This window comes from Sander lucioperca, chromosome 13, assembly GCF_008315115.2.
Source record: "Sander lucioperca isolate FBNREF2018 chromosome 13, SLUC_FBN_1.2, whole genome shotgun sequence".
NCBI lineage: Eukaryota > Metazoa > Chordata > Actinopteri > Perciformes > Percidae > Sander > Sander lucioperca.
The window spans coordinates 11,662,432-11,684,983 of NC_050185.1; the positions used below are offsets into that span (position 1 = coordinate 11,662,432).

The window sequence follows — 22,552 nt, forward strand, 5'->3', positions numbered from 1 at the left end:
TATACTGTGGAGGTGGGCACAGAATCTCTCAAAGCACTAGAGGGAGTCTGCACATTCAGCTGCCTTTATGGTGCATTTAAGGAACCGTCAAAATGCCAAATACAAGAGAAGTAAATGATCAAAGCATTTGCAATGAGGGAGTTGAACAAGATGTAGAGCAGAAATTCAGCAATAATGATGATTACTTTTATTATATGGTTATAAATCTGGTGTTAATAACTAGGAAGCCTACTGTATTTTTTTTACTGGCTGCTTAACATAGCTCATACAAACTTTATTTTTTTGTCTAGCTGTCTGTCATGCAGGACACCATAGTAGTTAATGCAGTAGTAACTCATGGCAGATAATTCCCTCCTACAGCTCCTAATAAGGAGCCATAAAGAGTATAATGCGTGCTAATTAATTATTGCCTAATTAATTATCTAAGCTCAACTTCAAATTCTAGAGAAATCCATTGCACATAGTAGAATGCACATTTGATTTAAGCATTCTGGCATGTTTTCCAACCAAAGAGCAATTTAATGCACCGTCAAGTTGTATAACCCTAACCCAGAAGACGGAGCCTGTGAGTGGGCCTTGAAGGCAGCATCAGACTTTGAGCGACTGCCATTACCTCTATTGTTATTACTGATAGAGCGGCAGGGCAGACTTGCACCTAGTCTGTGCAGGATGGTGTGAACTTCAGTGAAGCTTGAACGAGCATTTCTCTGACTTTTAAATTACAAACCTAACTTATCTTGTCTGACTTAGAACTGGAATCTGGTTTGTGAACGCAACATTTGTTTTACCTGTTGATTTTTGTTTCATTATTTAATATTTATTTTGCATGTGAGTCTGTGTGAGAGCAAGTTTGACTCAGACATGGCTGAGGTACCGCCACCACAGCCGGTCGAAATAGACCCGGAATTTGAGCCTCTCTCCCGCCCGCGTTCCTGTACCTGGCCGCTGCCCCGGCCGGAGATCAACGACCCGGCCAGCTCCAACACATCCTCCCCGCTACCATCGGTGCAGCAGGAGCCGGGAGGAAACAGCGAGTTCATCAGTAACCTCGGCTTGTTGGAGGAGGACTATGAAGAATATGCAGAGCAGAAACCGCCTGTGCCCTGCAATGATTTTCAGTGTGTGGAGGGAAACTGTGTGCATCCACACCACCATCTCCACCATCATCATCCTCTTCAGCAGCAGCAGCTCCCGGGTCCGCAGCTGCCGCCTCAGCAACAGGTGCCTCTTACTGGTGTCGTACCCCTGGGCAGCTCCGGCCAGAGGAAGAGCAGCTCGTCCCGTCGTAACGCCTGGGGGAACATGTCGTACGCTGATCTGATCACCAAGGCGATAGACAGCTCACCTGAGAAGAGACTGACACTCTCTCAGATTTATGACTGGATGGTCAAGAATGTGCCTTACTTCAAGGATAAAGGAGACAGTAACAGCTCTGCGGGCTGGAAGGTAGGCTAAGTGACAGCGTGCGCGTAAGCATCCAGTTGTTTAGGATGAACCTGAGCTGTTTTGATGGTTAAAATGTAACATTTTACTCCTTTAACGCCAAACTAAAACTATGAAAAAAACACAAAATTAAGATAAGTGTAATTCAATGCAGTTAAAGGCAGGTTAGCTGCCCAATACTGTTAAAACGCACAGTTGATGAACCCTGATCTGCCCTATATGTGCAGGCAGTCTTCATGAGTGTCTGACTGCATTAATGCACATTTTAGACATTTATTGTAGCCTAGTGAGCAGAGAGAGCAAAGTTCTATACATGCTGGAGTTTTTTCTGCCTTTTTCAGTTGTTTTTTTCCATTAAATATCATGCAGCTTCATTTCCTCTGCAGTCCTGCTTAAAAAAAAAAATAGCAAAAGGTCACATAAATCACTCTCAACACAGCAGTTAAAAAACGGGCTCCATCCTATTCTGCTGAATACTGTTGTATTATAGTGACTATATATAGGGAGGCATTTTTCAAGACATTTTGACATGTCACAGTAGGAAAATCACAGGTGTAAATATTCAAATTAATGATTGCTGAATTATGTTTTTAGTAGGACCTGTGTTTTTCCTACTACCCATGCCAGTGATGTCACAGCAACAGTTTTCTATCAACTACCAACAGCAAAATACCGGTTGTGACATCACTCATTGCAATAGGATCAGTTCAACATTACATGACTGAGCGATTGACTTTTCTGACCTTGGGATCTTCAAATGCCATTTTAGCATGTTGGTTATTAGCTCTGTTATTTAATTTAAGGCCAATATTGAGTTGAATTCAGTAGTATTGATGGTCATTCATCAGAAATGATTAATAATAGGAAAAAAATACTTTTTCTCCCATGAGTACAATTGTTTTCCTTGTGTAAAAAGGGTATTAAATGTATTTATATTAAATTTATTTATTTTTTTATTTAATTTCATATTTTAATTACAAAGAAAACAAAACAAATATCAATACAACACACAACACACGGACAGAGGTTACAGAAAAAAGGATATATATATATACACACACACATATATACACATACATACATACAATGTAGTTTTTGCCCGATTCATTAACATGATTTCAAAAATGTTCAACAGTTATGTTTGACTTAGGCTGCTGAACTTTGGCATCACAGTAACCTTTGAAGTGGTTTCCTCTGTCAGTGTGAGCACAGTGAGGAAACGTACAGCTCTGAAGCAGCAGAGAACCAACCAGCAAGTCCGACTGTAAACATCCCACACATGAGAATGTTTCTCTCTGTACAATCCTGAATTACAACACTGCAATCATAATGGACATGTTTACATCTGCTTGTGGACATCAGAAAATCTTCAGTAATCTTAAGCTTTATTATACACCTGGCTCAGGGGAATAATGTGCAGGAACACTGTATGGATCAACTTTCAGATATACCTTGTCCTATTCCCCAGCAAACCTTAGTGGGAACCATCTATCCAGTGTTACCACAAAACATGCTGACTCATGGTCTATGCAGCATTTTTCAAAGCTGTGCTTTCTGGCCTGGAAACGTATTGGAAATATTTAGCGCAAGTGAAAAGCAGTAGCCTAATTCCTGTACAAACATGCTAATCCAGGTCTTAATATTGTCTCGCCGGGTGAGGAAGTTACTCAGCCATGATGGATAGAAATTAACTGAGGATAAAAGCAGACAGATAAAGGAAAGTAGACAACAATTACATAAAAGCTGCACACAAAATTTGAGTCCAATTCATATATCAGCTTCGCAGCCCTTCCTGTAACCCATGCATTCTCGTGAGACCTCATTTTGCAGTTATGTCAGGAAATAACTTTGTAAACCTCAATCAAATATAGTTTTCATTGTTTCACACCGCCTTGTCAAAAACTTGATCACAGTTTCTATTATGATGTATGGCTCTGCTACACCTCCCTTTCCTCCTTTTCTTAGTCTTTCTGCAGTTCTTCAACTACAGTTTGTTCCATATACATTAGGTGCACTGGCTGGTGGGAATGCAGTCAGTTTTTTTGGCCAGGGAAGCAGCGTGGAGCAAACTGTTCAGAGCTCCCCCGACAATAACAGGAGGTGACACAAACAGTTCAATCAGTGTTGGGGAGTGTGTCAGAGGGGAAGAAACTTGGGAGAAGGGAATGCTGGGAACAACGTCAAACATCCTCCATTCCTGAGCTGTGCGCTCATATCTTTTGTGTCCCTGTCTTCTAGAATTTCCTTAGCGGATGCTACAGCTTGGAGAAAGGGATTGCTGCTCTTTATCCTATCATTTCCTTCTCTGCCCCCACTTAGGCCTTCTGTTGAAGGTGTTTGTCCAAGTGGAGCTCAGAGAGTTAGACTTTTCATAGGCCAGCTGTTCTTTCAGCACCAAGATCTGTAAAAAATGGGCAGCTGTCCCATTATCTTTTTCAAATATTAGATTTTCTATTAGTTCTATATTACTTAATTTTTATTTTAGAATGCACAGTTTTTGATAAATGCCTATGAACTAACAATAGCTACAACAATCAATGACATCTAACCAGAAGTTCAACCAACCTCAGCCAACCTCCCAGTGACAGACTCGTCATGCTGTAATTCTCTACTTCACTGCTGCCTCTAATGTTGGATTTCATTTTCTTCAATATATGAAACGAAAAATCCTTTTTGTTATTACTTTAAGTAAGCATTTGACTTACAATCCTAACTAGTTTTTGTAGCCACTCTTATCATTGTGTACCATTCAATGAAGCATGCAGCAAATGCCTCAAGAACAATAGCACCAGCTTTTTTATCTTTAATATTAAATCAACACATCTCCACTTCAACCTCTGCATTCCTAAACCTTGGCATGCTTCGTTGGGCCTTGGAACCACCGGCTAATAGTTATTTTTACACTTTCCTGTTAAAAAAACACGAAAGTCCCCCCACAATGAACTATGATGCATTTCCTGCAGAGTAGATGGAAAACAGTGCCATGTGTTAACATCCCCGCCCTGCAAAACATCAGGGTCAGGGCTGGAAAAAGAGGAGGAACCAATAGGAGAGACCAAACATGGATCATGTCTGTGCATCTAATTCTATGTAAAGTAATGTTATTCCATTTCAGTGTTCTTGCCACATGCTAAAAGAAATCATCAATCTGTTTGTTATTATGTTTTGTGTCATGTCCTGCCCCATGTATTGACTTTAGAATCCACATGCGTGAACGTCCCTGATTATAATGACAGATAGAGATAAGCCAGAGACCTCATGGTGGGTGGAGGGCGTTGAGTTTGAACCTCAGTGATTATACAGCTCCACCTAGAAAACTGAAGGTGGGTGGAGGGCAGGGCGAGGGCGACGATGCTGCAGCTAGAGCTTCCTGTCTCCCTCCTGTCATGGAGATCTTTTTGTTTTCCCTCTAAAAATCGTGTGGTGACCATGATGCCTTTACCAGAGGAAGAGAGGGCCCCTGCCAACTGGGTGGACTGGTTCCCCTGGGATATTGGTGGTACTATGAGCGGCAGTGTGCAGCATGCAAGGTACTTTACCATCTTACTGGTACTGCCACTGTTTTTCTCAGTGAACTGTGACCTTACATAATGGAACAGGATGTAGCACCCCTGAGTTTAACTGGCACAGAGGCTCTGAGGTGTTCATTTTAAAACATGTATTTTACCTACAGTTACTTGAACTTTTTAAAGGTATTAAGTGCTTAAAAGCCATTGGTTTATAATTTATATATATAGATATAATGCAGTTTGCTTTATGAATAGATATACAGCTTTGGTGTGAGCCTGCAGTAATGTGTGCAATCACTGGCCCCATTTTGACCTGGTATTAAAATCCAGTCTGAGTGATCTGATCAGAAGGGGATAGCTCTAAGTACAGGTGGAAATACACTAAGGACGTATTGAGGATGCATTGAAATCCGATTACTCAGACCACATTTGAAGGAGGTCTGTGAAGTTGTTTATCTTACTCCATGATTTAACACGAGTTAGTTAGTGGAAAATACCATTTAACATTAATTAAGCATCCCCCAGATCAAATTACAGCTGATGAAGTGCAAGAAAGATGTATGATGGTAGACGGTTGGTGACATGAATTAACATTTGTCCCACAATGGCTTCAATTACACCTACGCTGACTTTGATCCAACTGAAGTGTCTCAAGTAATTTCATGACCAATGAAAAGTTACTGTACTGTATGCAAGTTTGAATTGTCATTGTGAGCATGTTAACATGCTGACATTGGCATCAAGCTCAAAGCACCTATGTGACTTTAAGTACAGAGCTGCTAGCATGGCTGTAGACTATTCATAGTCGTCTATAAAACCAGAGAAAGCTAATTCTAGATTAAATGAATCAAGTGTTGGTTTATGAACTCAGTTTGAGGACACATGCATGACAAGAGGCTACTAAAAGAGGCAAACCAAAACCTGAATAACTGCCAGCTATTTGTCTTGGGATCACAAGGTTAAAAGGGAGGCCTTCCTTTAACTTAAGCGGCCCACTGAAAGCTTCACGTAATCCCATGAAGAAAGGGAGGCTTGGGGCAGGGGCTTTCAAAGAGGAGCAACCGTGGCTTGAGGGAACGAGGGGAGCAGTCAGCTGACTGACTGGCTGTGGGCTGAAGCCTGTGTACAGTCTGCTGTCTACACATGTGTGAGTCTGTGGAATCTTTGGCATGTGGGTTTCTGCATTGTCCTCCAGTCCTGCGCAAGATAATAATCCCCCCCCCCCCCCTCTATATTATGTTCACAAAAAGAACCTGGCCTTAAATCCATTATGCAGAATACAAAAGGACATGGATGCCGAGGTAGGCAAAAAAATATGGTGTGTAGAAAGAGAAACATGATCAGAAGTAATTGAGATTAGTGTCCAATCCTGTCAAAAAAAACAGTTGGCCTTTACCCTGTAAAGTGTGCAAAAAATGTGTGTCACTCTCAGGATTAGGCTGAGAAAGATTAGAGCTCAAGTTTCTAATCAGCTTAGTATTTCTGAATATTTAGTAGGATTTAAGTATGATATTTTGTTTATTTAATCAATAGTCCATCCCGTGAGGATGTTTAACTGTGTCTATCATTCTCATTTGACCCCCTTCTTGTTTATCTAAAGCTGAACACAAAGCTCCCCATTCCTTTTCATAGTCCCACTTTGAAGCCATTGCAGAATTAGGTCACTCAGTTTGATGCTCAGTGTTAATGAAGTAGCTTGCATTGTGCCTGGAGCCATGAAGAGGCGACATGGTCCCCACACTGTGCTGCAGGGCCCTTCTTCTTTTTCTGCAGCAGCAGCTCTTGCCTTTTTACCGCCCTGTAACAGAAAACTCACGTTCATTTTCAACTTCCTGGGTCAGAGGAGAAAGGGGGGAGGGGTGCACAGGAAGACACGGACAGGAAGTGGCTTGTCCTTTTACTGTAATCTATACAAGTGCTGCGCTCTCGTATTCTCTTATTTACACCACACATCTGACTGCTGTGTTGCGGCAGTAGTAATATGACAGCAGTTATTAAAGATAACAGCTCTGATTTATTGTCAGCCATCTGCTATTGTATTGTTGCACCAAAAAGGAGCCATCATATTATAGGCCATGGAGTGTCAACTCTTGTCTCACAAGATTAACCAGTTATTTGCCATTTTTCTTTACAAATAAGATGATTTATTTCCCTTTTTATATCTAGCAGCAACAAAGCTGTTGCTAAATAAAATACCTTATGTGCCTTCTCTTGCATTTTAATTTAACAAAAATTATCTTTCAGCAGAATTGTATTGTACTGATTTCAACATATTGTTTCATAATTTAACAAAATTAATGATTTTGACCAATTTTAAATAATAAGAGTGATTCGATATTTAAGTTTCTGTTTTACAAGTGTGTGAAGAGAGATCATCTTCATTCTTTTTATATGTAATTGTATACATTTGCTATATTGTGATATATATCACTATATTGTGATACTGATTTCAGACATATCACCCACATATCACTAATGGGAAGCCAAAATGCATTGACATTGTGAGCTACACAATCAGTTAGCAGAAGTCGGCCAACAAACTGGTCAAGTATATCCCAGCTGACCTCTTTGTAGTCAATGGCAGCCAACGAGATTAGCATGCTTCCTTATTTCACTGTTAATGTGATTTTGATTATGGACAATTGTTCCACGTGTTTCCTCTTTTACTTTTTAACTACTTTTGTTTAAAAACTTTGGGACAGAAGCACCACAAAAAAAATGCTCTGAGGGTGGTTGCCCCCATCACTGAGGTCAATGAAGCTCTCATTAGAAGTAAGACAATTTAAAAAAATTCAAAAGTCATTTCGCGGGGGTTCTGATTCTATTCTATTTATGCACTGATTTACAGAGGTCTCTTTCGCCATGTAAGTCTATGGGGAAAAATCTTTTTGGGCCCAATGGCCTCATGTGACGGATTCGGAAGTTGCAATTCCACCGTTTGACCGCTATGTAAAATTTGCTTTAAAGCTTGCCGCGCTTCATGGAAGAATGTAGCGACAAAACCTCTGAGTGTACAGAAGGGTGTGTTTTATTGCTTAGCATTTAAAATGTTCACTTGTAAGAGGAAAAACTATTTTATTTTATTATTATTTCAGAGTTACATAGTGTCACCTCAATGTTTTTGTGATAACTGTAGCTGCATTAGGGCCACTACATGTAGGCCTAGTAGATGCAAATTTAAAGTGATTCTCTTTTTCCTTCCAATTTTTCATCACTAACTAAACATCAGGCTTCATCATTGATATAAAACCGAGTTAGTGACTTGAGAAGCAGCTGGCCTCCAGCAGTCGGTCTCCTGGGGGGATCCTCTGTCCTGTCTGTGGTCGTGTCTGGCGCTGCATGTAAAACGTTTGGACCAGTGGCAAGTGAGGCCACTTTCACTGTGGCTGCACCTGTCCCTGCAACTGGGCCTTGTTTGTTTAGTTATCCTGCAACCGTTACTGCAAACCTCATGCTTCACTACACAAGCAACAGCAGCTGTGTCATTTCAAATGTTAAGAAGTCTAGTAGGAGTCGCTTCATGCTGCAGCCGTTTATTTTGATGATATTGATCACTGTTGATTTAGAGATCATTGGGTACATTGGAGGAGTTGTAAGATGGTGGATGATTCTCCATAATCTACAGGTCTTCTGAGTGATATGGTGTATCTGAGCTGGGTAGCAGCAGGTGGACTAGAGGGGCAACTGCTTTCTGCTGCACTGTATTTATACTGCAAACTGGGGGAAAAATTGTCAGAAGCAAATAGACCTTTTTTTTTTAGCTACTTTTTTTATTGACAATAACAGGTAAACTTTCAATAATAGTACAGGTTTAGACTTTTAAAAACATCACAAAACCTTATACCTCACAAATATAGAACAAACATCCCATGGCGACCCCCTTACTGACCCCTGTCCCTGATTTCTCGACCTCCCCAAGAAATAAAAAGGAAACAATACAAACATACAGATATAGTACCTGACATGATAAAAAAAAAATTATCAAATACATTTATGCTGCACTCTTTCTTTAACCAAGGTGTAAGCTTCATCCCATGCATGTAGAGTTTTCTGACTAGCTCCATGTACCCGAGCCACAGATCTCTCCAACATAACTATGTCTAGAAAAGTTGGCCCACTACTGCCACAACAATGTGTGAGGCAGTTGCAAATAGACCTTTCCCATGTCAGGCATCCCTGCACCAGCTGACCTATAGGACAGTGTGATGTTAAAACTCAAATATCCTTCAGTGTAGAGCCAGTTTGTGTCAGGTGCAGCAAGAAATGTTCCTTCACATAGCTTTATATGAACTAATATATTCTATTATATATTTTCATAGCACATATGATTAATCAAAGGCTAACAGCAAGAATCTAAAGAGATTTTTGGTAGCTACAAATTGATTTTGAAAATATATTTTAAGCACACAAAAATCAATTAGCCTGACCCCACCCGACCCACAAACACAATGCAAGATATGTTTTCCTCAAGTCAAAAGCAGCAAATGGTAAATCAGCATTATATTACAATATTTTGTAATGAGATATATAGTATGCAATGCATCTTAACACTTGAACAGGCTTGTGTTAGCTCACTGTCCTAATTACCCAATAGATCTTCTCTCTTAGACATTTATGTCACTTACAGGCCTCCATAATCTGCCTGGGAACATCCTTGGTTGCCATGAAAGGTCAATGAAGAGCACATAGATTTCTTAAAGCCTCATATTCAAATGAGCTGCCATGCAGCTACAGGTGCACATATTTTACTACTTCAAACAAAATGTTTTATAAAGAAGTTTAGCAACAATAAAACCAATAGGCCACCTTGGGTTGGGCTTTCAGAGACATAATGTGTGAATGGGGCTTCTCCTGAATTAGTGAGGCAGGGGATGTCTTTTGTTCTCTTTGGGCTGAGGTGAGGTCTGTCTCAGACAAGGATTATCCCAGACAGAGTAGAGAATTCCCCATCCCAGGGCCCAGTCATGCAGTCCATACTCTATTGTGGGCAGTAATCACAGGCTGCATACATTTGCATATCACTAGTGATCTCAGCCGTGTGTGAGCAAGACATGTTTTTGGTTTGGTTAGTGGAATATAAGTTGGTTCACAGACGGTGCATCACACTGCTCAGATCTCACATCCTCCGCTAATGACTCATTTCCTGTCTTTGGTTACAGATTGAAATCGTGTAAAAGGAAGAAAAAAAGGGGAGAAAAGGTCATGAATCAAATGAACATGAGTCAGATTGAGCATTTCATTTTGAGGCCATGCAGTGATCGTTAAACTCCACCTCAAATCTCTCCAGTATGCATGTGCAGGATGTCCTGCGACACAGGAAGCCTTATTTAAAATTTGGGGGGGGGGGGGTTTGAGTCAGAAAGCAGACAGTCTGACCCAGCAGCACTTCACATATGATGCTTCTCCTCCTCTCTATGTTCCTGCTCCATGCAACCTGTTTGCATGTCTCTGTCAGCGCCGGCTGAGGAGCTCGTGTTCATCACACAGTGAACTCATTGACCCTAGCTCTGCCGGCAAACACATCACACTCTGTCACCCTTACTTCGAACTCTGTAACCTCCCGCTGCCTCCAGGATCTGGTTCCACTTGTAGATGTATAGTTTGTGGTTGAACTTGCGGTGGTTCAGTGGCTTCGTATGGGGACAGTCATCCAAAACAATACTCACAACATTCTTAAGCTTATTCTATTTCTACAACTATTTGAAGTGTCTGATCTTAGTCTTGGTTTTGCAGCTACGTACATCAAATTATTGAAAATGTATTTCTTTTATCACATTATAAAGACATCCTCAATATGAAATAAATCATAATAATATACTAGAATTTGAGTCACATTCTGATTATTAAAATGCACTGAATGCCCCAACTCAAGACATAGGGTACATTTTTGTCCAGAGAGACCAGGCTAAACAGTAAATCTGTGTCCTGTCAGATGGATGCTCTCTCTGTTCCCCAACCATCGTTGTTTTTCTTTCTGAGAGAACTACCGCAGTAGGCGCCTCTGCGTCAGTTTTAGAGTTCATAACGTAGTATTAGAGAAAATGGACTGAATGAGGCTTTAGGTGTATACATGTTAGTACAAGGACAAATGTGACCACATACAAAAAAAAAGTGATTAAAGTTGGTTAAACCCAGTAGTAAGGCTTTTTTTGAATCTGCTCTTTCAGTAAGTTTTGCTGGTGGTGGAAGGGTGGGATCGGGCTGTGCAGATCAAACATGGTGTAAATCACAGGAAACATATGCATAGCTTCAACTACAAGCAGTTAAAGTATGATAAAGGCGTAACAACATACAATGAAAAGTTTAAATACTTTAATGTGAAAAACATTATAAATTAAACCTACAAGAAGAGGCTTAGTCTGCAGGCTAAATAGTCAAAATGCACTAAAAAGCTAACTTTAAATAAACGAAGCTTAGCTGATTGTAGCACTAGTATACTGTTTGTACTTTTTATTAACTTGTCTTCCATTATAGGTTTGGAGAAATCATTTGTTCAGTTATGTTTTTGTGCATTTAGTCTGTTTCATGCCATCTTTTATTTTGTTTCTCGTCATATTCTGTAACAGATACTGTACACTGGCTGTACTGTCTTACAATGTACCAAATATTTATTTAGTGTAAAGTAAAAGACACCACATATCCCATTCATCCCTCGTTCCTGTTCATCTGTTGGCTTCGACATTACACTCAACTACCAGCTTCTTCTCCATTCAGTATGAAACATTTCCTCTGCAGCAATACACTTTCTCATTTAATTCCTACTGAAAAGCCACCAGAGATAACTCACAGTTGCTTCTTTTTGCACCAGAGGGTCAGAATTTAAACAGCACTTTATAGATGCACTAGATACAGTATTCCATAAGGAAAATATTGAACATTTTGCCCATTATTAAAAATAAAAAAAAATTATCTTTGGAAAACAAATCCTGTTGTGGAGTTATTTAGTTTTCTCTATAGCTGCATTGTAGCCTCCACATGACTTTGAGTCCACAGATAACTTTCAAATGATTCACTTTTTTCCAGAACTCCATTAGACACAACCTGTCCCTGCACAGTCGCTTCGTGCGCATACAAAATGAGGGAACAGGAAAAAGCTCCTGGTGGATGCTAAACCCAGAGGGGGGAAAGAGCGGAAAGTCACCTCGACGAAGAGCTGCCTCCATGGACAACAACAGTAAGTTTGCCAAGAGCAGAGGAAGGGCCACAAAGAAAAAGGTACAGTCCCCTTTAATTACTCTATTCATAAAATCCATCTGTGTATAGTTTGGCCATATATTTTTCTCACAATTGTGCTAAATCTAGGTTGAAGGAACTGTTTTTATTTGCTCTTTTGCTGAGAGTTAAAGAGATCGGGTCCATTGTCATATAGTATGTCTGATAAATATGAAGCCAGTAGCCTGTACGCTTAGCTTAGCATAAAACTGGAAACAGACTAAAACATTCAGCCTGGCTCTGTCTGAAGTTAATGAAATCTGCCTGTACCTATGAAGGTGACTTATATCTTGTCTGTGTATAACGGTAATGTGTAGTTTTACAGGAGTTTATGTGCGGGAATCTTAACTGGATGCAGTGACCTCCTGGAGTCTCTGCTGGTTGCCTAGTAACTTCACAGTGATGACAAGCCTCGAGGAAGTCACTGCAGATTTTGCAGGCCCCCAGGAAGTGCAATCAGCCTTGCATCCAACTTTGTCCAGTGGCCACCCGTGGTATTGCAACAAAAAAATCCCCCCTGCGGCCCAAAAAGGATTTTCCTCATAGGCCACTATTGTAAAAGAGACGTCAAACTCATGCCAGGACACCTCAAACTGCAAACAAGATCGATTATGACGTTTTCTATTCAGAATTTTCAATCCATGGACCTTTAATATTTGAAAACCTTCCCTCGAGCCGAGAAAAACCTGTGACGTCACTACAGTGTAGACTCTATGGGCCGAGCGTAAACTCATGGGCGGGGCTAGCGGGAATAACACTACTGTGCATATTCAGGAAGTAACCCCGGAAGCTTAGAAACTTTTTTGCCGTTTGCGCTAGGCGAGCAACTAGACAAGTTTTTATTATATGTGTATTATTATACATCCATGGAATTTTGTTACCTTTGGACAGAGCCGGGCTAGCTGTTTCCCCATTACCTGTGTAATGCTAGGCTAAGCTAACCAGTTGCTGGTGGTAGCTTTAGATATGAGTGTTCCTATAATTCATTCCTATAATTTTGATATAAGTTTATGCAATACATTGGTCTTTGTTATGGCAGTATGTGTGAGCTTTTAATGGTTTTTTTTCTATTCTTAGATGGCTCTACAGGAAGGGGTCGAGGGAGGAGCAGGCAGCCCTGGCTCCCAGTACTCTAACTGGCTGGGAAGCCCAAACTCCCACAGTAACGAGGATTTTGAAGCTTGGAGCTCCTTTAGGACGCGCACCAGCTCTGACGCCAGCACCCTGAGTGGTTGCCATTCACCTTTCCCTTCTGAACAGGATGACCTGGGAGAGTCTGATGGCCATATGATATACCCTGGAGTGGCGGGGACCAAGATAACCTCCACCTTGCCCAGCCTGTCCGAGGTAGCTGGATCGATGGGCCAACATGGCTCAGAGAATGTCATGGAAAGTCTGCTGGATAACCTGAACCTGCTGTCTCCTAAAACAGCGCAGCTGGGTTCTGACTCCTCACATTCATCAAATGCTGCCATGCTTCAGAGCAGCCCCTACAGCTCCGCTGGCTTGACCCCGCACCCACAGAAGGACTACCGTAAGTGCATGTACAGCCAGGTGAGAATGAACTCCCTGTCCCCTGCCCCCATGCAGACACTTCCAGAGACCAAGCCAGGCTTCAGGGCATATGAGAACCAGTATAGCTGCCCTGCTGGCCTCCTCAAAGAGCTGCTGACCTCAGACGCAGAAGCCAGCAGAGATACACAGGCATCTCAGGTTGGGAGGGGAGGTTGCCTGATGCCCACTTACAGCCACCGGAGCCACAGGGAGGGTCATGATGGAGTAAAAATGATAAATCCTCCTCCAAGTCTCCCAGCTCCTCATGTAAATCTGCACGCTATACATAGACAGGGTCCTTCAACCTCACACCATTTGAATAGCTGTAACATGATCCCCCTGACTAGTGTGACTAGTCTTTCAGGGGCCCCTAGAATGACCAGCCTGAGGACATGCATGCAGCTGCCCCGTGGACACCCGGCACACACTAATGCTGTTTCGGCAAGCTATGGCAGCAACAACGGCTACAGGGAACTCAGCTCGGTTCACCCACACAGCCATCATCAGGAGCGGCTGCCCAGTGACCTGGATAACATGTCCATTGAGAGGTTTGAATGTGACATGGAGACTGTCCTCCATGAAACCCTCATGGATGGCGGGGCCCTGGACTTTAACTTTGACCCTGCAGCTGGGCCTCATGGATTTCCCCAGAGGGTGAAGCCCACCACACATAGCTGGGTGTCAGGCTAGGATGCATGCTGGATCACAAACAGGTGAGACTGACAAGTAGTCTTGCAGTAAGTACAGTTATTAAAACTAAAACAGATGGAATGTCTTGTTTAAATGTCTGTGTTTCTCATCCCTGAACGTTTTCCATTCTCCCTCACAGGAACGTCACACCGCTGATCACCTTCTTTCAGAGGCTGGAAAATGTAAATCCACAGAAGCCACCACCATCACTCTCCACAGAGCATCTGACAAAAAGTTATTTTCAAAAATGTGCATGTCTTGAGTTGCAGCTCCATGTATAACAATGCATGTTATTACTTTATATTTAATGGAGTAAACAAAATAAGTTTATCGTTCAGATCCAGATACTGAAATAATACACAACAGCCAAAACTGTTTCATTAATAACTGTATTGAACATTTTAAGAACTCTGCAGAGAGAAAGTGAATGAGAAACAAGCCAGCATTAACAGACTAGTCTTGTTTACCACACGCAACCACACGTTGCTCTGTAGGTGATGGAAGATGTTTTAAAATCAGTTGTTTACATGCTACCAACCAGTGAAAAGAACCAGTTTTGGAGTCATTTGGGGCCAACACAGCAGCATATATTCAGCGAGATAACAGTATGTATAAATATTTCCACAGTCTGAATTAACCCATTAACCAGTGGTTTTTGGTCCAGTGCTTAAAATGTCAAGTATGATTTGAAAATGGCACCCAAATCTTTAAAGGAGGACTTGATATGACATTCTAGTAGACCAAACACCTGCTAAATGTGATGTTCTATATGGTCAGTGACAAGAATTTCAGTTTTTAAGGGTTACATTTGGGAAGATCTTTCAGCATCTATCCCTTAATGGCAAACGATTACATCATTCGTTTTAAATGCTAGATAAACCAGTGTATCATCTGCATAGTGATGCATGTATCATCTGCATAGTGATACATGTATCACTATGTAATATATACAGCGTATAAACTTTATTAAAATAGTAAATTAAAATGTAAAGGACCCAGAGAAAATGTATGATAAGAACAGGATATTTTCAGGAATAGACCTCTGGACAAAACCACATAGCAGATCATGAAATAAACACCAATAAATCCTGAAATAATCTGATTTGCAAACACACATTGTCAAATCGAACATCAGCCATATCTTCTCACTATTAGATGTCATTAGAGACTGTGAGACAAGCTGCACCTCTGACTGAAATGAATGAATTATTCATATACTGTATGAAGTTATTTATTTATGTTTTTATTTTAAGTGTACCTTTTGGATTATGCTTAGTACTTTGTATGCTTGTAAAAAAAAAAACAATATGCGTGCCTATGCTGTGTACAATGTATATACTTGAGTTACATGATATTGTTATGCTGTTTTTTGTTACATCAAACTGATATTGAATAAGGAAATTAAAGATACATTAGATATGTCACCTTCTAAAAACAGTTCACTGAAAGTCCATATTGATATCAGTTAATGTAGAGAAGTGCACTTTGTGAATGCTCCCTGTTATGCTAATGGTATTTTCATGCAATAATTATAATTAATTAAGTTTAGTGCTGGTGTTTGGGAACACCTATCAAGAATAATGCTTTTCAACATCTTATTTTGCCTTTTTGGACTCAATGTTGCTGTCAGGGAAAAACCTCACATCTCTAGTGTACATGAACCTCTCTATCACTCTTGAAGTTATAAAAAACATTTCAAAACCACATTAGGATAAACTGAAAAAAATATGGTGGTCAAGTTTTGTGTGTGCGTGCGTGCGAGTGAGCGAGCGAGAGGGAGTGCACGTGATACAGTGGGAGAAGCAGTAGGTGGAGAGGCTGATGGCGAGTTCCCTGAACTGACTGGAAATGGATTATGGCCTTCAAAGTTTAGCTGACACAGCACAGGATTCACTTGCTATTTACCTGCCAGCAGCTACAGTTTTTATGCACCAAAGAGTTGCCTACTCTACCAAACACATTTCAAAGAAAGTGTGCCAATTCACTGTGCCTACATGATCTCACGGACATATAATGCTGTACATATTATTTTCTTTAGTAGTACATTTTTGTATATGAAGGGTTTAAATTAGGATTATACTGAAGTATTATACTGTATGCATAATTGTGTTAGAAATGATTGTTTACATATCTCAGTCCAAACCATATCAAGAAATATATGAACACTCATACCTCAAAATAGTTTTACCTCTGAAGTGTTGAAGGCATTTTCCTGCCATTTTCCTCAGTGAGTAATGTATTAAATATTTTTGACACATAATTTTGTACATATTTTTTGTTTCTTGTTTTGTATTTGATTAATGCTGATTGGACCTGTTCAGAGTGATGCACCGTCTGCCTTTGTATTTCTAATGTTTTCTTGTGCTTGGGGATTATAGCCATTAGTTTCTAGTAAATATTTTGTCATGGCACAGTAAGTAATTTTAAATTAAACATGTATTTGCTTGAAATTATACATTTTGAAAGATTAAAAAAAAATGAAAAAGAAACATGAATTCATCTGTTCAGACAAAACTCAAGAAAAGGAATTCAGTAAATAGAATTTAATTATATCTTGGAGTAAAGCGTCTAATTATGAAAGCTTATCAAAAATAAATGTGTGATGTGATCATTTTAATAAAGAGTCAAATTGCTGCCTTGAACAAATGAGGTTTTGTTTAAGAACTGCTTTAGTCTGTTACCTTTCATTTTTTTAAAAGAGTGTATAATGCATTTTTATATGTAATCTTTGAAATTAAACAAATGATGAAACCAATTTATGTGCACGGATTTTTTTCAGGAAAAATGGAATGCTGCCTGATTTTATTTTTGATATCCACATCCAGATATTTTCGAAAGAATGCAGTTATCAATGTAACCCATTCACTGCATACATCGCCATGTGCACTTGCAAGAAAAACAAAATGTTAACTGGCTTTATCATAGTATTTAAGGCAATATAATGGAAACTAATGTTATGCAGCACATCAGTGGCATCTGATAATTTTTTTCTGTATTTATTTTAAGTTGGAATGTTTTTCAGTTGCTGACTAATATATTAGTTTGATGTCTTGATTCACACATTATTTTCAGAGTTCCTTCGGATTTCTGGAACAACAAGATGCTTTTTCCTCAGCTCTGACTATGCCTAGGCATGGATTGGCCATCGGGTGTACCGGGAGATTTACCGGTGGGCCGGTCTATTTGTGTGGGCTGAATGGGCTGCTGCTGCACTCAAGGGGGTAAGCTTTGCTTCAGAGCTCAAACCTCCTGTGGCGCCATGTTGATGCTACAAAACAAATAGCATGACTGCCATTCATTTTGACGCCACTTTGACAGCGAATAACTTTACATCTGAGGTGTTTAAAGACTTTATTTGTCCATTGTTTATTTCTAAAGAAACACGACAATGTATAAAAGGCTCCATTACCTTGTATCTCACGTTATGGCTCCGTAGCAGACGTTTTTGTAAAAATAGGCTAACGATTGTGTCATAACCACGCAACTTACTGTCGCACAGTAGAGAAATTATCATATAGTACAGGAGAAGCGCGCAGGCAGTTTTGTCTCACATTAGCTGTTTAAGTGTAATTACTAATGTTAACTAGCATTTTAGTTAGCAATAATGAGCCCGTGTCCATGTTATCTCCTTACATATACCTACGCTCTCCGTCTCTGCAAGATTGGGGATGATTGAGATTTCTCTTGGCACAGCTACCAGAAGACTTACAACTTTCAGACACGTTGTTCAGGTCACATTTACGTCGTCTCTCTCAGTTGGAGGCTGCGCAGTAACACTCAGCCATCACCGGAAAAGTGCTTCTAATGGCCTTCACTGGTCTCCGTCCAGAGCAACGGGGTCTGTTGGTCCATTATATGTCTATAGTCTATGTCTATGCCTATATGTCAATGGCTGCACTCCGGTCGAAAACTTTTTCTTTCTTTTTTTTTTGATCGGCCCATAAAGAGAAGCGAGATCACATCATTGGCCCACGTATGTGTCTTTCATATGAACACTGGCCAATCACATTCTTGGTCTTTGGCTGACCGGCCCACAGAGAGGCGAGAGATCACATGATTGGCCAACTGGTTTGTCTCTCATCTGAACACTGGCCAATCACATCCCACTATGGCCCACTTCCATCCTATCATAGAGACAGAGCGCATTTAAGTCCCGCCCCGACTGGCGGCGAAAATACTAAGTGCCGGTAGCTTGCTAAAAAACGCGAGATTTAAGCATGTCAAACGATTATTTTAGCACCCTTTGTCTACCAGAGAGGACAAGTTAACTGTTAGTAAGCTAATGTTAGTTATTTTTTAGCAAGCTAAGGCACTAGTTGCAAACAAAGTACTAACTTTCTGATTTATCCACATTCCACTAACATAAGCGCATACTGTGTACAAAATGCAGCTTTAGTTTAAGTTACAGGCTTGTCACTTGTTTACTATACAAGACATCTTGATGACAGCCATGCACCACCCTTAACCTTTAGCCATCTTGCCATCAGGAGCAAGGCAGCCTTTTTGAATCAGTGAGTACATTTTCCTACTCTCTTTTACCACTCAGCTGTGAGACTATTAGGGGCTGGTATGCAGGGTGCAAAATTAAGTTTTTGTCCACCATCCAAATGGCTAGTGAATGTTAAAATAGAATTTTTTTTGGCTTGTGAGTCAAGCAAATCTACCATTCTACCAGTGTTGAACCCTCCTCGTATGTGTTGAAGGGGAGTGCAAGGATGGTTGATGTACGGCCGATTTTGGTGGGCTGGTCTGGGTCTCAAAAGTCCAAGGCTGATTTTTTTACCCCTGTCCAGATGCAGTTTGAATGTAATACTGATACCTCTACATGACCTACGTAAGCAAACGAGACCATCAGCGAGAAAATTCTTCATGCCTGTCCCCAGGTCCAATTCCACGCAAAATCAGAACGATTTACGGCATTCAGACCAGACTTAAGCTTTAATGTTTTCACTTTCATTATGATAGCCGTGCTGCTACCACATTTAAATTACCTATTAGGTCATATTGCTGTCCACAGACATCAACTTCAGAGTGTTTTAAAAGATCTTTACTGCGTTGTTTAGTGGGGTTGACTGTATCTTTTAAAAACAACCTGACATAGCGTGACTTAAAATGATTATGAAACTCCAGAGTATCTTAAACAGTGGAGCTGGCTGTGAGGAATGAGGCTCGTGCAGGATGGACAGCCGTCATTAAGCACACATGCACCCCAAATGCTCTCTTCCAGATCCTCAGAGATCATGCCAGGTCACACAGGTCAAGAAGGGCTTCAAGTTAAGGTCGCTTTCATTCAGGATTTTTAGGTTGTGAAATGATAAAACAATAGATATAGCCAAATCAATTATTAATCCTATACAAGAAACCTATCAAGAATATCTTATATATTATTCAGCTGTCCTTAAACTGCCTTTAGAAAATTAAAATGTTTCCTCCCATATGTTTCCATCCAGCTCAAGGCTAGTGATTTGATCAGTGTTGAGTCTTTAATTTGGCAAGCATCATTTACTTCCATTGCTGGTAAGTGTGTGTGTGTGTGTGTGTGTGTGTGTGTGTGTGTGTGTGTGTGTGTGTGTGTGTGTGTGTGTGTGTGTGTGTGCGTGCGCTTGTGTGCATGTGTGTGTCTTTCTGCAATAAAAGCAGTGCAATAAATGAGACGAAACGAGTTATTGTTGACTTCACCTTATATTAACTGACAACTTCCCGTACCTCTAACACGCTGTCTACAAATAGTTTCCAGGTTATGAGCCCAAGGCAGGCCCCTAGATTAAAAGCTTTTTGGTTTCTTCATGACATTTGATCAGTCCAATCAATCCTTCCTTCTGTGACTCATTCAGTCTCCACAGTTTCTTGACTAACTGGCATTGAATGAGCTGTGACCTGGGTTCCTGCAGTTGGGGCCTTAACAGAAGGTGTAAATATAAACATTTGCCGTTAAAGTAAAGTATACATTAATAGAAATGTAAACCATTAGTTGTAACAGATTGGGGTTCTCTTAAGGCCCCAGTATGCTTCAAACAACAAATGTCTTTGTAGTTTTGATGCAATTAAATTGCATTTTAATGCAATTAATTAATTAATCAGCTCCGCACACCTGGTTAATCAGGGCCTGTTTGATTATCCGTTTCGAAAAGGACACTGTCGACAGTGACGTGGGTTGTGGTGGCACGTTTTTATCACTGCGTTTTTTATTTTTGAAGTGCGGTTTGTGTTGTCTTTTTCACAGGTAGAGTACTCTCAGTGCTCAGTGGTGACTCTCCGCTTCTTCCTTTCTTCAAGACTTTTAGTATGTTCTTAATAAATAGCCAGTTATGGCAGTTAACCCACATTGACTGCTGTGGCCTTCATTGAAACCCCTGTGTCTCAGTTCAGTTAATTGTGTTTTTCTTTTACCACTCATATACATATAGAGCTTCTTGCAGGTTGTGTTGTAAACAAATGGTTAAAGTAGTTGTCTGTGGTGCAAAATAGTGCAAATAAAAGAATCATGACACATTTAGGGTATCATTTTAAAACAGGAGGAAATGAGGTAGATTAATCTGTCATCTTTTTTAGTACATTAGCAGGTCATAATTAAGATTAAGATTATCAACATACTGGAGTTTTCACTGAACATCTGTGAAACTTTGCTGCTGGCTAAGTTGAGCATTCAGAACATGAACTGGCTGCAACTCATGCCAACCCACAACTGTAGAATTACTGCCAGGAAACATACAAGATTTGTATGGTAGCAAATTTTCCATGTGGTCTGTTTTCGGTTGCCACCTGAAGCTTTTTCTCTACTGTAATACAAAACAAGCCTGAAGTAAGGAAATAATGAAGCATATTTTAATAAAAACAAATGTACTGGGCAGAAAGCAGGTCATTATAGTGTAAACTTATATCCACACTTTGGTTTCTGTCAAATGTGCCAAACTTGATGTCAGTGATAACAGCTTTGTTTCCTGTATGAAATGAGGCCACATTGCAGCTACAATACGAGGCAATGTTTAGTGTCTCCAAATTTGTTAATCATTTTAAATAGAAGACTCAATTAATAAGATCTTTGTGAACTTGATTTTTGTCAATTGACTCAATACACCCAGCAGCACATATCACAGGCCTTGCTATCATAAGGAATCATGCCTTCATGTCACTGTCATCTTCAAAGGCACTTGCTCTGTTTTTCCCATAGACTGTAACAGTCTATGGTTCTTCCATCACTCTATTCCCCCAACATATTCCCAGTTTAACACACACAGCCTGCTTCACACACAATTAATCACACAATGAGAGCCATTCAACAGCAGGGAAGCAGATCACAAAGCCCAAACCCTTAAGTGGTTGTTGTTTCCAGAGCCCTCGGGTCACCTCTCCTGCCTGACTGGTCAATAAAGTGTATTAGTAGTAGAAGCTGGGTGGCTGAGTGGTGTTAAAGGGACACCCACTGCCATTTATTTGTCTGAATGGGGCACGTCTTGTCAGCTTCAATGGCTACAAAACATGCTCTCTAAAGCCATTTTTCCACTGCGTGGTCTTTTTGGTTTTCTATTAGCAAAAGTTGTGGATAGTAGGCTACCCGGTACTTTTTTTTAGTAACATCTTGGTTGAAGTGGAGTCAAAACACTGCACAACACTGATTGGTCAGAATCTTCAATGGACATTCTGATCAGAACTGTGGTTTTCAAATAGCAAAGCTATCGTCAATAGCCACCGTAGTTTTTCTTCACTTGACGCAGATTTAAAAAGAAATAGTGGCACTACGTCATACACTATAGTCTACGTCCTACTGACAAAGTGCAGACGTTTTTCTGTTTGGTTGTCGATGAAAGGATTGTCGCATTAAACATAATGTCACTGCAGATTCATGCGGCGTCACTATGGCAATCAGCTTACAATCCCGCCTACACTGAGTAGACTATTTACAGTGAAAAAACGAAGAGAAAAGTATAACTACTGGTACCAAAAAGTAATTCAAGTCAAGTCGAGCAAAGCCGTACCATACAGTGGAAACATGGCATAACATACATTTGACCCACCTCTCAACTAACAATACGGTCAAGTATGGTAGACTTGCAGAAAAAGTTTGACGTTTTGGGAAATACCCTTTTTTGATTTCCTGCTGAGAGTGGGTTCACATGAGAATGGTGTCAATCTAATTTCATCTA

At 40.4% G+C, this 22,552-nt stretch overlaps 1 protein-coding gene across 2 annotated transcripts; it reads left to right on the forward strand.

The window, feature by feature from the left end:
• The first annotated feature begins 529 nt into the window (after positions 1 to 529).
• On the forward strand, positions 530 to 16,850 carry LOC116064958 (forkhead box protein O1-A-like). Of its 2 annotated transcripts, none has more exons than XM_031320381.2 (4): positions 530 to 1,446; positions 11,976 to 12,167; positions 13,242 to 14,455; positions 14,548 to 16,850. In XM_031320381.2, exons 1-3 carry the CDS (start codon positions 862 to 864, stop codon positions 14,406 to 14,408), a joined length of 1,944 nt encoding a protein of 647 aa, XP_031176241.1. In that variant the 5' UTR covers positions 530 to 861; the 3' UTR covers positions 14,409 to 14,455; positions 14,548 to 16,850. The 2 variants fall into 2 exon arrangements, with proteins under 2 accessions (XP_031176241.1, XP_031176242.1); XM_031320382.2 differs by having other exon boundaries at positions 862 to 1,446; positions 13,242 to 14,431.
• Positions 16,851 to 22,552: the final 5,702 nt, after the last annotated feature.

Excerpts from the sequence above, each read along its gene's own strand:
- LOC116064958 (XM_031320381.2), top strand. The coding sequence starts at position 862 with ATGGCTGAGGTACCGCCACCACAGCCGGTCGAAATAGACCCGGAATTT. Across the intron at positions 1,447-11,975 it reads ACAGCTCTGCGGGCTGGAAG|AACTCCATTAGACACAACCT; the intron begins GTAGGCTAAGTG and ends ACTTTTTTCCAG. Across the intron at positions 12,168-13,241 it reads GAAGGGCCACAAAGAAAAAG|ATGGCTCTACAGGAAGGGGT; the intron begins GTACAGTCCCCT and ends TTCTATTCTTAG.